At 51.3% G+C, this 15,236-nt stretch overlaps 1 protein-coding gene across 2 annotated transcripts in view; it reads left to right on the forward strand.

The window, feature by feature from the left end:
• Casp7 (caspase 7) overlaps positions 1–15,236 on the forward strand; it is a 33,349-nt gene that overhangs the window by 12,251 nt on the left and 5,862 nt on the right. For both annotated transcript variants that reach the window (XM_047554267.1, XM_047554266.1), the window contains exons 3-5: positions 11,583–11,719; positions 12,607–12,735; positions 15,052–15,227. In XM_047554267.1, the coding sequence (XP_047410223.1) occupies positions 11,583–11,719; positions 12,607–12,735; positions 15,052–15,227 (442 nt within the window). The remainder of the gene's footprint in view (positions 1–11,582; positions 11,720–12,606; positions 12,736–15,051; positions 15,228–15,236) is intronic.

The following is a 15,236-nucleotide window of genomic DNA, read 5'->3' on the forward strand; positions in this document are numbered from 1 at the left end:
CCTGCGGGACCTGCAGAGAGGCTACGAGTTGATCTTTCCAGCTCCCCATGGGGAGAGGGCAGGAGAAAAGGCTCATTCTCAAAATTTGACAGGAGTCCCTGTTTTCGAGACACGGGCTCGGGTCACACGGGCTTCTTTGGCAACGTCTTTGTTTTCCATTCGGTCCCCGGGAGAGTGTTTAATAAACGCCACTCAGTTATAACGCTTTCTCCTGACTACAGCTCGGGCTTCCCCACCACCGTGTGTGTTGTATGTAAACAGATCCCTGTTTTAAAAACGTGTTATTTGTGTGATTATAAGAAAGATCAGGTGGCCGGCCACCTTTTCATTCAGAGAGGAAGTAGTGCTTTGGAAAGAGGCCAGATCTTAACTTGTTCAAAGAATTCCTTCCAAATGAAGCAGGTGCTGCTCAGTGATATCCATCGATGGAAAGAGGCCAGGTCTGGCCCCCCCTAAAAATGTAGGAACATTAAAATTCACCCAAAGCATCCACCTTTCCATAAAAGAAGATGTCACATTCAGCCTTCAGAATACTAGGCATCTATTCCCAAATTTGGAGAGTAATAAAGCTTTAGTGCCATATTGGAAGCAGCAAATGGTATATTATCAAGTAAAATAATGGTAGAGATGGAGTCAAATTGGACAACCAGGGTTCGGATCCCGGCCTTGTCTGCTACTCGCTAATTGAGGGCCGACTGCAAATCGTGGCCTTTCTCAGCATCAGTTTCCTCATCTGCATCATGGGGATGTCGATTTTAACACCAGTGGATGGATGTGAAAATTCAATAAAATAACCATCAACTTCCTGAATTATCTGAATGTCCCTAATGAGGAAGAAGTCACAGAATCATCACATTAAAACTGGAAGACTCCTTAAAAGTTCATTTATCTAACTCCCTTCTGTTATGAGCAAGGAAAGTAAGACCAGAGAGGCAAAGTACTTTACCTACAGTCACCCAGCAGCACCAGGACTAAGACACAGGCTTAACCTGGGGTCTAATGCTCCCACCCTGATGTCAAGTGCCACCCACAACTGTGGTGGCATCGAGCTGTTCAACCACATTAATCCACCTACAGAGCACTTTTTTTCTTCCACCCAAGTGGGTCAGCAAATTCAATTCTTCGTACACACTGCACACTTTCTGGTTCACTTCAGCTGTGGGGTGGTGCGGGGACAGCTGCAGCAGCAGGATAGCAGGGACCCTCTGGTCAACAGGGCCAAGGGCACGTTTCAGGAGCGGGGAAACCCGTGCTGCTAAAATGAAATGTGGTCAGCGTCCAGGAACCGTGAGGCTTGGCCTCTACGTGGGTGAAAAACCTCCAGGTATTTGGGGTTCTAGCTCTTCCAAAAGGAAGAGAAGTTAAGGAGGAAAGAAATAGTGAGAAAAGGAGGTAAATCATCAGGTTTTCATAGTGTCTGTGTGAACTTCCTGTTGCTATCACAGAATACCTGAGACTGGGTAATTTATAAAGAACAGAGGTTTATTTTGGCCCACGGTTCTGGAGACTGGGAAGCCCAAGTGCCTGGCACCAGCTTCTGCTCAGCTTCTCGTGAGGGCTCTGTATCGCTTTGACTCGTGGTTTTACACCAGCAATTCAGCTTCAACCTGAGTTTTGGGGGGGACCCACCAAATCCAACCCTTACTTGCTATTAGTATAGAATACTTAAGTCTAGGGCTAGAAAAGCAGGATGAGAACCCAGCCTGTTGCCTCTCAGATGAGCCCAGCAGGTGGTCCCAAGTCCTCGCGTCTGGCCTGTGCTGGCGAGTTTTCATGCCACTCAGAAAGATGGGGTGGCCTCAGGGTGTGGACCCAGGAACCTTAGCTGTCACTCACCCTGGACCTGCATCCTCAGCACATAGACATCTCTTGAGTCTTCCACTCCATCTTCTAGGCTGTTTGAAAATACTTCAGCCTTTACTGCTCCTGGATTTTTAAAAAGTCCTTTGTCCATTTTTATCATCAGAGGTCTCATCATCCCTTTTTTTAGGGAGAGAGAAAGTGACTGTTGACCACTTTGGGGGGAGAGGATCTCTTCTCCTCAGCCTCTTAACCCGGGTATCCCCCTGTGATGGTGCGTTTTTGCAAACTGAGTTTCAGACAAGAACGCAGAGCGCCCATGTTCTCTCGTGCTCCCAGCGCGCAGGGCCCTGAGCTGCCTTCCCGTCGGGAGGGCTGCAGGGAGCAGAGCCGCCGCCCCCTTCACTGGCAGTTAGCACTGACCGCGCCTTCCATCCAGACCTTGGGAGAAGCCCCGGAGCAGGTGGCTGAAGGAGTGTTTTGGTCGTCACACTTGGAGGGTTGAGATGGGAAGGTGCAGTAACTCCGGGGCTGTCCCCTCCACGCAGGACCCCAAGAGGTGTTTACAGGCTGCTTCTGAAGGTCAGGGGATTTGGCGTGCCTCTGGAACCTTCTGTGACGATCCTGGTGCTCCGGGCCTGACTACCTTTAGAAGGAGGGAAAAAACCAGCCTGGTGAACTTGAACTGTCTGCTCTCACACCAACGCACTTCTGTTGTCCGTGCGTGTTTACGCATTGTGCCCGCGTGTGCAGGCTGGGTGTCGACTGCACTCCAGTGTTGGGTCACGTGGCACGTCCGTCATCTCTCCGAGCTGCCGCAGGATGCTGTGTCCACTGGCCTCTTGCTCGGCCTTCCTCCTGCTGTTTCTGGTTTTTACTTTTAAAGATCCTGCTGCCGGCCGCGTGTGGATGGAAGGTGTTCCTCCCCCCCTGGACCCCACACTCCTAGAAAGTTGCTTTTCCCTGGGGAGCCGTCTGGGGGTGGGGGGTGCCGCGGTGTGGAGGCTGGCCAGTTTCTGCCGGTCAGCAGAGAAGGGAGAGGCCAGTGTGACCTTCCCAGCCCGAGTTTGAATGGTCCTATGGAAAACTCCAGCGTGCAGCTCACTGCTGATTCAGTCACAGGCCTTCAGGGCGGGCGGGCCTGTGCCAGTCTCCTGTCCTCTGTGGAGCTCGGAGCATGTTGAGTTTTTATTATTACAGAGAAGAGGGAAACTCGCTCCCTGTCGTCGCGGGGCGAAGCCTGCTTCTGCTGCAGAGGGGGCCCCTTCCCGATGGGGACGCCAGGTACTGCCCGTGCACCTCCTTTCCTCCCTGTTCCGCCCTGGCCTTGGTGTGTTAAGACCCTGGGGATGCCCTCTGCGGAGTCCAGGAATGAATCATCCCCCAAATATTTAGACAGAGCAGCTATGAAAACCGGAGCCCGGCAGCGGTGCGTGGCCCCCACGGCGCTCACTGTTGGCTGAAGGATGTCTGCAAACTCTCAGGCGGTTCCTGGGACTCCTGTCCCCAGAGGCACTTTAGAAATAATCAGGAATCCGTTTGCAAGTTTCTCTTCCCTTTCAGACGTAGAAAGGCATAATTCACGTTGTGAGCAGCCCAGGGGAACTGTGAGAGGATAAAACCTGTATTTATCTCCTCCAGTGATGAGGAAAATTAAACTTGTACCCAGAGTAGATGGTGAAAACCCCGCTGCACGCACTCCGAGGTTTTCCACCTCCTTGTCAAGTAGGCAGAATATTTTTATCCTGTAGTGTTTTGGGGGGGCGAGTTGCTGTAGATTCTTCAAGGAGGCTCTTTCATATAAAAAAAAAAAAAACCCAGCAGAGCACGATTGTCATTTTTTGAGTCTTTGTTGTGGCAAAAATGACCTTGTTGGCCTCAGGCTGAGATCTGAGGTTGCAGGAACTGGCTCTCGAGCTGAGAAGTTAGGATAATCTGGTTCCTTCCTGGTCCTCAGTCAGACCCTGTCTGTGTTCCTGGCCGAGGTTTGCACTCACTTGAACACGCCCAGGAAATGAAGATAATGCGACTTGCCCACATGGGCCAGGAAGCAGCCCCAAGAAGCAGGGTGGCCGGGCTGGCCCTCTCTGGGACCTGTTCTGGGAATGGCTGCCCAGTGCCTTTTAGGACACACGTCAGTACTTGCTAATCTCCCTACCAGGATGTCGCCGTCTGTTGTGATCTTGCCTGTCCAGCCCTAAGCACAGTGATTTGGTGGCTAGGTTTATTATTATCACTTTAAATCTGCAGCCAGTTGTGGGACTCACGAGCTTTTGAGAGGATCTTGAACTTTTAATTCACTGGTCTGATTTATCATGGACTTTGCATTTAACAGCAGCTTCCAAAGCAAGAGCCCTGTGTTTCTTCTTCTCAGCAGAATAATCCTGGGGAAGAGAGTCTTCCAAATGTCAAAAAGGGCCAAGAAAAAGGCAAGGTTTATCTGCAGAAAGTTAGCCGAGGGAGAGAAGAGGGGGTGGCGGGTAGGATGGGAAGCAGTAGGATCTGGCTTTGGGAACCCCCGCCAGCTTTCTGCTCTGTCTTTCTTTGCCTGTCGTCCGTACTTTGCAGAATCAGGGGACAATGCACTTTAAAAGCTTGAGTTTGTGAAAACATCCATGATGCTGTGCATGGTACCTAAGAAATCCCTGAGGAGGTCCCTCTGCCGGGTGTCCCATTTGTCCCATCCAGAAGGACTCGCATGTTCCAGCGTCTTCTGCAGGAAGGTCATAAAATCTAGAGCAACAAGAACAGCCACTTTTAGGAAATCTGGTGTCTGGGGATGACGGCCAGGTGAAGAAGTTTCTAATCTGGATCTGTGAGAGCTTCTTATTTCCTCCCGGGGTCCCGCCTGGAGACCCCACTGAGCCAAGCTACTAAGCGCTGCCATCTTTCTGCAGTGACTCATTAATTAGCAGTTCCCCAGCCCTGGAGGCCCTGCTTCTGTCCCACCCTGTTGTTTATCTGAGGTGAGCATCTGCTTGGCTCCAGCCGCTGGTTTCCAGGCAGACACTAACTCTTTTTTAGCTACTAGAACTGGGACACAGAGCGTACCTCTGCTGACTGAGCCCAGAGGGAACTTCTGCTCACACCCAGGGGACCCCAAACGATGTGTTACACACAAAAAGCATCCTCTGATGACGTTACCTGGAGTGGCACCCCCTGGGAGCCTTTTGTTGGTGGTGTTACAATAGCTGTGGCTCAGTGCTCGGCCCTGCTCTCTGTGCTGGGCAACCTTCACAGGTTTCAGAATCGAAAATCTCACCCTGGGCCCTAAAGACACCTGCGCTGCTGCCCAGAGCTCCCCCAAGGAGGCCTGTGTCCTGCAGCATGGCATGTTTGACATTCTGGTCCAGAGCCAAGGGGCTGAAAGGCCGAGTCCTCCCAGAGAGGTGATGATACGGTGGAGCCAGCAATGCTGTGCCCCGCACGGGTGTGGACGGCCACCAGGAACATGGGGCCAGCACCTTCTCTGCTCCAATGGGCTCCGGAAATAGATGAGGGGAACGGAAAGGTCAGAGGCCATACTGTGGGCAGCCCGTCTGTGCCTCAAACTTCAGAGTCTCTGAGTATCTGCAGGACAGCTCCCCAGCCTGGTCCGACACACCCTAGGTCTAGAGCAGGACCCGGGATCTGAATCTTAGAGAGGCGAGCAGCACTGGAGTAGGAGACTTGGTGTTCTGCCTTGGGGCACGTCTGGGCTCCAGCTTGCGATTACGGACGCGCTAATGTGATCTCTCTCTGTGGAGTGGGGCCGGTGCCTCAGAATCATTGCAGTGATTAAATGAGGCAATATGTGCAAAGTGGTAAAGTGATCAAAAAATTTACTGTATTAATTATTGTGTGACTGTTGACACAGAGGAATGAAACCCTTAAAATATTAGGGAGAAGGATGAAATTGCTGTGGAAAACAGGAAAATGGGGTTTCTAGGGAGCCTTTAACAATGAACACAAAAATATACAAATCCAATAATCTTTAAGACAGGCCAGATCTCAAAGTCCAGTTGTAGCAAGCAAATGACTTTTACCTCTTAAATAGTAATTTTTAGATGTTTAAAATAACACATGTGATTTTAAAAGCTGTACAGTGAGGGCTCTTTCACTTTTGCCTGCTGTCCTGCTTCTAGCTGCCCCTAATACAGGTAACCACTTTTGATGATGTACAATAACAGCATTAATAACCATGGTGACATTTATTGCCCGCTTACTTACATGCCCCACGCTCTTATCACTTTGTGAGTATTAACTTCTTTGTAAGCCGGAGGTAGCTGCCATTAGTTCGTCTTCCTTACAAATGAGGAAAGTGAAACTCAGAGAGGTTAAGCAACTTGGAGTGTGATCACACAGCTTTGGTGGAGCAGGGATTCCAACCCAGAGGCAGTCCTACCCCAGAGCCCAGGATTTATCTACAGCACCATCCTCCAAGAGGCTCTTTGTGCACATAGGAGCCAATCTAAGCATATTTTGTTTTCTTCTCAGCTTCCCCCGAAAGGCAGCCTGCCGTTCCCCCTGGTCTGTGCTTTAGTTTTGGTCCGTGCATGGCACCGCGTTCTGGAGCTCCTTCACCAACCACATCTCCCGATCTTTATGGGACATGTGATCGCGACTTAAGACCCCGCCCCCTTTGTGGTCCAGCTACAGACCTGGACCTTCCAAGGGTCTCTTAAAGGAGTGAGTCAGGAGGTGAATAAATGGCCCTCCTGGTCTTCCAGGTCTTCCCCAGAGCTCGGTTAATCGAGGCCTGTCGTGCAGGTGTGAGATTGGGGATGGGGCGGGCAGCGCAGGAGGAAAACCTGGCCTTCTGAAAGCCCTTCCAGGTAGGACCGGACCTTGCACGCAGAAGGACTCAAGTAAGAAATTCTCCTGTGTCCCTGCAGAACCCCCAGCCAGGGGCCATCCTGAAAAGCTTCCCTCTCAGAAGTCACTTCCTCCTGACACAGGACCTTGGAGACTGAGGCAGCACCTCTTTCGTGCCTCTGGAAGGCCCTGCTGGCCCACGGTCACAGGCTGCGGGCAGGCGTGGGCTGATCTGCACCTGGGCTCAACTGGAGGTTGCCGGGGCCTGGGCTTGTCTTCGTTCATTCACAAAATATACTGAGTGCCTACTGTGTGCAGCGCTGATCTAGAAGCTGGGAAACGGCCGTGACCCGCAAGCCCGGCCTTCACGGAGTTTACCCTCTAGCAGGAGGGACGACTCTGGGAGTCGAGTGGCCAGGGTAGGAGGGCCTGTGCAGAGCTCGGTGAACTGAAGGAAGGACGCCTGGGACAGGCACTCGCTCAACAGTGGTGTCTGGAGAGGGTGAGGCCCAGTCTCTCACCTAGGGTGTCGCTAGCATCCCCTGGACGGCCCTGAGCAAGGAACTCATCTGGTTGGATTGATCGAGTTTTAATTTATTCAGAAGCTCTCTTTGAAGAAGAGACTGTGTGGGCGAGGCTAGACTCTGGAGGCCAGTGAGGAGGTGACAGTGACGTAGATCAGGAGGTGATGTCGTCTTCAGGGTCCTGCCTGAGCCAACAGTAAGAAGCCCTGTGAGCCAGGATTGTGGTGCTCAGGGAACTCAGCAGCACGTGAGCTCAGCAGGGCTTTCCTGGGTCCCCCTTGCCCTCTGAGGCTCCCCAAGCTGTCACAACAGGGCTGAACCTGTGCCGGGGAGCGAGTCCCAGGGACGGTGTCAGAGACCAGACCTTGCCGTGCCTGGTCTTTGCCAACCTGTCGCCTTGGCCCCCTCAGACCACGTGGTGAAGCACGCGTACCAGCAATTCTCGTTGTAGCCACTTGAGAGAAGTTGGACCTTTTCCTCAATTCCAGTTTGAAATTCCCGGGTGAGAGGACTGATCAGCCCAGCCTGGAGATCAGGTGCCCCCAGGCCACTCAGCAGTGGCCATGGGGTCAGGGTGCCTCGGTTGTCAATCACTTTCTGCCAATATGGTGGCTCCTGCCACAGTCTCGAGGGGAGAACTGGAGCGTTGGGGTGGATCACCCCCAGGAGAGAAGGTGTCCCCACATCTCAGAGCTGTTGGGAGGTGGACTGCTCTCAGGCTCATTCCTTGGTTGGCAGTGGACTTTGGCCTCCCTCTTTGTTATCCTGGTTCTTCCTGTCGCCCTCTCAGCAGCTGGGTCTCTCCAGGCATGTGCTGTGCTGTGATGATCACCCTGGCTGCCCCCCCAAAGCTGGCTCTTGTTGGGAAGACACATCCCAAAAGTCTGAACTGATAATCGCCCTCTAATGCACGTCTGTGGTCCAGGAAGACCTGGGTTTAACGAAAAGCTATTTAGGTGAGAAGAAAACATGAATAGTGACTGATTCAAATTCAGAAAAAGGAAGCAGACTTCGAGTTCATTTTGAAAAATTAGAGTTCAGTTTGGGGGCAGGATGGGTAAGGTAATTTGTCCTTACCACCATTTTGAGGTATTTACCAGGGCTAAAAAATCACCCTTCACATTTCATTTTAGACACGCATCATAACTATGTGTGTGTATCTTTGTTCCCCAACATTAATTAAGAAATTAATTGATTTCCAATTTCTATTCTGATAGAAGCAGAGTTCTTTAATTTCCCATATAACTTGTACCCAGCCTGGTTTTTCTTGTAAAAGGTGTTTGCTGGATTTGGTTTGCTCATCACTGAGGATGAGCTAAAGGCAGCTTTAAAAAAGTCAGAACTTGTTTATGCCTTGGATATTTTCCTAGAGATCTGAATCTCAGAATATAGAAGTAGAAATTCATCTCTTCAAGGGTCACAGTGCGTGGTCTGTGACCTCCAGCTGTCCACGTTTGCTTCTGCCCTTAGGGTCTTGAATGGCCTTCAGTTAGCCAGAGGGTGCAGGAATCTTGCTGTGAAATACAGTTGGTGTATTACAAGCCCTGCTTTTCCTGTTCAGTTTTCTCTCCTTTTATCCTAGTATGGTCTTTCCTTGAAAGGTTGCAGAGAATGCTGGATGAAGCCCATCCTGAAGCTGCCTCTGTTGAAAGGTTAAGTGGGTCAGGGGCCAGGTTTAAGAAAAGCCACTGCTTAGGCACCAACTTCCCCAAAGTAACCTGGAAGATGAGTAAGTCCTATTCTGAATTTTAATATCAAAGACAAGGTTTGATCAAAGAAGAAACACCCTCATAAAGCACGATCTGGGAGGCTGATTCCTGGGAATCTCATGCCAGCTCTGAATGTCAACTTTCCTGTCTGTGCAAATGTGGGAACAGGCAGCAGTTGGCTCAAGCACCTGCCCATAGGTGGCAGGTGCCAGTGAGGAACGGCTGCGCCCTCACACCCTGTTTATTCTGGACTTTGTAGATTCCAAAATGCTTTCACACCCCTGTCCCATTTGATCCTTTGAGGGGCAACTGGGTCTGTTTTCATCCATGAGAAGCTCCAAACCCCCCGGGTAGAGTCTGGCTGGTGGACACACCTCCACGGTTCCTGAGCCAACTACTGACCCATCCTGGAGGTGGCACGTTCGGGTCGGTTCCCAGGATGGATGGCTGAGTCCTGGTGCCCAGAACACAGGCTGTCCTCACTAGAGACAGGTGGCCTGTCACAGTGAAGCCCATCACCTGCCTCTCCCATCCGCAGGTCCCAACACCCAGTGCAAAGCAGGGGCTTTCTGAGGTTCCACTGCCCGGAGCTGGGCCTGCTGTGCCCACTCACCCCGAGCCAGTTCCTTAACTGCCCCAGCCTCCCCCGCTCATCCTTGCAGTGGGGGTTGTTAACATGACACCCACCTCTGACTTTGGGGTGCTGCCAGGATTCAGTGAGAAAATGCAGTGGGAGTTTTAACCCGTGTAGGCACCGACAGGTTGGTTGTTATCATTACTTCCTGTGAGGTGGGCCTCACCCTGCAGCCCCCCACCTCCAGGTCACCTAGGAGGCCCAGAGCTGGGTGCGTGTGATAGACTGTTTCACATGCACACCAGACACCGTCGGTTGTCATCAACGGGGTGGAAATGAGGCGGTAGATCCCGCTCCTGCCCATGAGCCTGTCCCTGCACAGAGCAGCAGATCACTTTGCAGCCGCTCATGTCCTGAGGGGGTGACTCCCGGGAGAGAACCTCCTGCCACCACACCTCCCGTCTAACGTTGTCAGAGTCACAGAAAGCTGCACCTGCCGCCTGCAACCGGCTCCCTCTACAGGAGAGGATGTTGGTGCTCTGAAGGGCAGTGACTCACTGCCCCAGGTCACACAGGCGAGTGGACACAGCTCTGCCCATCCCAAGTCCAGCGCTCCTAGGTGCTGTGCGGCCTTCTGGGGACAGTGTGAAGCAAAACCGCTGCTGCAGAACATAGGGAGGGAGGAGCCCTGAGAGGCCGGAGAACAGACTCGGGGTGTTTCTCTTTAAGAAACACAGTGTCATCACGGGAGACGGGACCTCATACCCGTGGGGGACCAGGTCGTGCCAAAGTGGAAAAACAGCAAGAAGGAATGGGAAGTCAGACGCAGCCCGTCCGTAAGCCGGACCAGGGCCGGAGGGCAGGGAGAAAGGCCTCGTCCTCGGGCTGGGCAGTGACGCCTGGAAAGCGGTGCCCTCGGGTGCAAGCTCGGCCCTTGCTTCGCCTCCTCCGCCTCTGGGTGAGAGCAGGGGAGGCGGGCGGGCGAGTCATCCTGACTGTGGTGACGGGTGCGGGCTTTGCAGCACCAGGAGCAAGTCTGAGGCCGGGGAGGGTCCGCTTCGCCCATCACGGCTAGATCCCAGCCTCCCGGTGGACCTCAGTTTCCCTCTGTGCCGTGAGGCATCAGATGCCGCCAGTGGGCTCGTTCACGCAGGGAGTAGGTGCTGAGCACCCTTCACGCCCCTCGTTCTGTGTGCTGGGAATTCAGCGATTTTCAGGACCGACGACCATCCCTCCCCTTGTGGGGCTCGTGTTGGCCTGGGGACTGGCCAGGCTGCTTCCCACTTGGTGGACATTGGTCCTCTGCCCTCCCGGGAGGGCTTCTGCTCCCACCACGATACTGGTGTGCCGGGCTTTTGGCAGACTGGACCACCAGTCATTTGGAGATTGGAAGGGCCCTCCCTTCTTTTATAAATTGCTCTGTTCCTTTTTTCCTCTTTTACTGTGTGTCATTGAATTATAACATCCACGTGGAAAAGTGCACACACTTGGATTTTCTCTGACCCATGTGTGTGACCAGCACTTACACCAAGAACCAAAACACGACACGCACTTGGGACAGTCCTGGTATCCCTTGTGGTCACCTGCAGACTTCTGGTGCCAGTGTCAGTTCCAAGCCCCGCAGGTGCCCGTTACCTTTGGGTCTTTGCCGTTGTGTTTGTGAGGCTCCTTCTTGTTGCTCCAGGTCGTCAGGGTTGGCTCCTTCTCGTGGTTCTGTTTCACGGCCTGTGTATTCAGCAGTTCTCACATTCTGCTGTAAATGGGTGACAGGATCATTTCCCGTTCGGGGGCTATCACTGGGAACCTCTTGGTAAAACTGTCTGTGTTCCAGGGAGGCACTCTGCCTTCCGGTGTGTGTCAGCTCCGTTTTAGTGGAATCTGCCAGTTTTGCACAGTGGAGGTACAAAGTAGGTCCCCTAGCAATTTGTGATCATTCCAGACCCTGATTTCCAGAACACTCAGTTTCTTTCACACGGAAGCCGTTCTGGTGAGTGTATCCTGATCACATTGTGATTTTAATTTGCATTTCTCTGACATCTAGCAGAATTTACCAGGAAACCCATTTAAACATGACGGTTAAACAGAGCCATCTCTCCACCCCAGGTCTGCACCCTCTGACTTTCCTGGACACAAGAGGCCATGATTCTTCCACAGCCCCTAACTGGCTTTCTGTTTCCCCAGTAAGAAGAAGAAAAATGGTTCCACACAATCAGTCAGGACCCCCCGGGACCGAGTGCCCACGTATCAGTATAACATGAATTTTGAGAAGGTGGGCAAATGCATCATCATCAACAACAAGAACTTCGACAAAGTGACAGGTGGGTGTCGGGGGCTGGGTTTCCGCTGCCTCTCCCTTCAGTTTTCTCTAGTTTGTGTCGGACATCCATCAGAGAAATGGTGTGCCTACGTCCTGTAGCAGGGAGCCCTCCTGCAAAGGTGATCTTCCCATGTCCAGGGGAAAGAGACAGAGGAACCAGGAACTTGCAGTCCGAGGTCCCACCATGTAGATGAGCTGATAAGGGACTTTGACCAAGAACCTCCAAAGCTAAGAATCAAGGGGCCTATTTGGCTTTGAGTGGGCTGAGGGCCCTGAGGGTCTCACCTGCTGTGGGCAGGATGAGTCCTCTTTCCATGCATTTGCTTCTCATTTCATTGACTTGTTGACTTCGGAAGGTGTTTCAGATACTCAGAGGATCTGAGGACAGACAGTAGGGCCCCTTGCCAAGCCCTGTCACATGTTGTGCTGTGGATTAAACTTGCCCTTTATCCCCAAACTCATATGTTGAAATTCCAGCCCCTCATATAACTGCGTTTGGAGGCAGGAACTTTACAGAGGTAGTTTGGGTTAAATGATGTCACAAGAGTGGATCCCCTGATCCAAGAGAATTAGTGTCCTTATTGGAAGGGACGCCAGAGACCTCATTCACTCCTGCTCTCTCTCTCTCTGCCATGTGAGGATACGGTAAGAAGGCAGCCATTTACAAGCCAGGAAGGGGACCCTCAGCAGCAACCAAATTGTTTAGCACCTAGATTGTGGGCTTCCCAGCCTCCAAAACTGTTGTTTAAGCCATCCAGTCTGTGGCATTTTGTTACAGCAGCCTGAGTTAACTGATACATCTTGATCTAATCCTCTGCTCTGGGCACCTGGCTCCGTGATACTCTGCACCCAGTGTGACTCATCTGTGGATCCACTTGATTCCCACAGGTATGGGTGTCCGAAATGGAACAGACAAAGATGCGGAGGCCCTCTTCAAGTGCTTCCGGAGCCTGGGTTTTGATGTGACTGTCTATAATGACTGCTCTTGTGCCAAGATGCAAGATCTGCTTAAACGAGGTGAGCGCTTATCCTCCTCTGCCTTCCTCCTGTGTGGAGAGGTGCAGTGTCTGACTGGACTTAGGGGACAGAGGGCTTGCAGCGTGGGGAGTCTTCTTCCTCTGGCCACTCTACCTGTCCTGCAAGAGGCAGGTCTCTTTCAGAAAACTTGAGTCTCTATGAAAAAAAAAGCTTAAACTCTCATGAGTGAAATAGATTCTGAATATACAGAATGGTTACAGTTTCAAAAGGCCGATTCCTCGGGAGGTAACAAATCTATAGCCTCCTGCCCAGAATGGAGTTGAGATGTAAGCTTTTCCCAGCGGCAGATGGAGGACAATAATCCCCATATACTTCAGAACTATAGCACATCCAGGATTTTCTTTCGCTAAATCTTTAACACAAACCCTGTGATGTTGGCCGACAGTCTAGTACCATGCTCATTTTATAAATGGGGATAGAGACATACTGAAGAGGGAATCATGGACAGAACCAATCCCTAGCGGGTCTTCCGCCGTGTTTTCTATATCCCCCATCATCTGATGGATGTCACTTAGATTACTCTGGAACTTAGGGCAAGTGTTTGAAGGTCAGTTGTGTGGATTCATAGGACAGGGACCTGGAGGTAGTAGACCATTCACTTCTGCTTTTCTTAGCAGTGCATCTAGAAAAAAAGACTCCACCTTCTTCTTCTTCTTCTTTATTTTTTTTTAATAGGCATCAGTTTTAGTTAGGCATCTTTTTCTAATTTCTTCAAATTTGAATCTTATAAGCTGAACTCTTCTACCCTAGTAGGTCGTGTGGTAGAACATCCTGGGAATTAGGAGTTTGGTTGTGGGTCTGGTAGCAGTGCCAACAGCTAGGCTCCCCGGGCCAGGCAACCATGCCTTTCTCATTTCTTTGCTTTCCTGAAACGTGGACCATGCCCCCAGCTCCACTGTTTCCTGGGGTTGGAGGATTAGCTTTGCAAAAAAATAATAATAATAATAAATAATGGCCTCCATAGGCACAAGGGCCAGTTGTAGTTTCTGTTCTCGGGGAAGGTGAATTCTACCCGAACCCAGAGCCTGTCAATCAACGTTCTAGCAAAATAGTAAAGCGGTGATTTTTCTTGACTGTGTGTGTTATGGGTTCCAGGGAGGATAAAACTCTGGCTTTCTAACTCTGTCCAGATTCATCTTATCTTAAAATAAGCTGAGAATTCCAACATTCATCACTGTCAGCTTGTCCCTCTTATTATCAAAACTGACATGGAAGCCACTGGGCAGATCCCTGCACAGGTGCCTCAGAGATGAGAATGGTGGAGGCCACACCTGCTCTCCAGAACTGATGAAGCAGCAGGGGGTGGCAGCACCCACCGGAGCAACGTTGGGCTACCCGTGGACAGTGCTAGGGCACCACTCCGAGATTCCATGTTTCATCTGTGAAATAAAGAAAAATAGACCTTCTGCACGGGGTCCAGTAGGGACCAATTAAGACCATCCGTGCGACATACTTGGATAAGTGTCAGCACAGAGTAGGTGCTCACGCAGTGTTAGATGTTATTCTTTGCCCCATCACTGATGGTAGAGAAGATTTTGTATCGTGAGAGAAGCTGCCTTTCTAGTCATTTTTAGGTGTGAAGTGCAGTGACCTTAAGCAGGTCCACATTGTTTGCATACATCGCCACCGTCCACCTCCAAATCATTTTCATCTCCCCTAATTGAAGCATCGACTCTGTTAAACACTAATTCCCTACATTCCCTTCCCCTGGCCCCTGGCAGCGGCCATTCTGTTTCTCTCTGCACTTGACTACTCTCAGTACCTCGTCAAAGTAGAATCCTACAGGATTCATCCCTTCGTGACAGTCTTATTTTTTGGCACAAGGTTTTATTTTCTTCAGCTAATGGCTACCTGGGGCCCACTTGACAAATATTAGCTCATTAATCAGGGCCTGTCATCTCCACTTTCAGACAAGGAAACGAAGGTACAAATGGTTAACTAACCTGCCCGTTGTCACAGAACTAGCCAATGGCAGGGCCATGCCCTTCTGCTCCCCAACATGCTGCCTCTGACAGCTGCTTGAACACCTGGGCCCTGGGGGTCGCTCCTCTTGAGGTTACCCCACCTAGAGTTCAGACCAAGTGGGGATTCCAGAATTTTCTCCAACTTCTCTTCCCTAGTCTTCATTCTCTTCAGAGGGGCATTGCAGACAAAGTCTAGAGCCTGACCATCCTCCAACCCTCGCTGGTCCCTCCCCAGCAGCCTGCACGGCTGCCAGGCTGCCTCTGGGGTGCTGCATCTGAGGTCCACAGGACTTCAGTCTTCGTTTTCAGTATTCACGTTGCTTGCCTGCAGCTTCTGAGGAGGACCACTCTGACTCAGCCTGCTTCGCCTGCATCTTATTAAGCCATGGAGAAGAAAATCTAATTTACGGTAAAGATGGCGTGACTCCCATAAAGGATCTGACGGCCCATTTTAGGGGAGATCGATGCAAAACCCTTTTAGAGAAACCCAAGCTCTTCTTCATTCAGGTAATCACT

This window comes from Sciurus carolinensis, chromosome 5 (genome assembly GCF_902686445.1).
Source record: "Sciurus carolinensis chromosome 5, mSciCar1.2, whole genome shotgun sequence".
Lineage (NCBI taxonomy): Eukaryota > Metazoa > Chordata > Mammalia > Rodentia > Sciuridae > Sciurus > Sciurus carolinensis.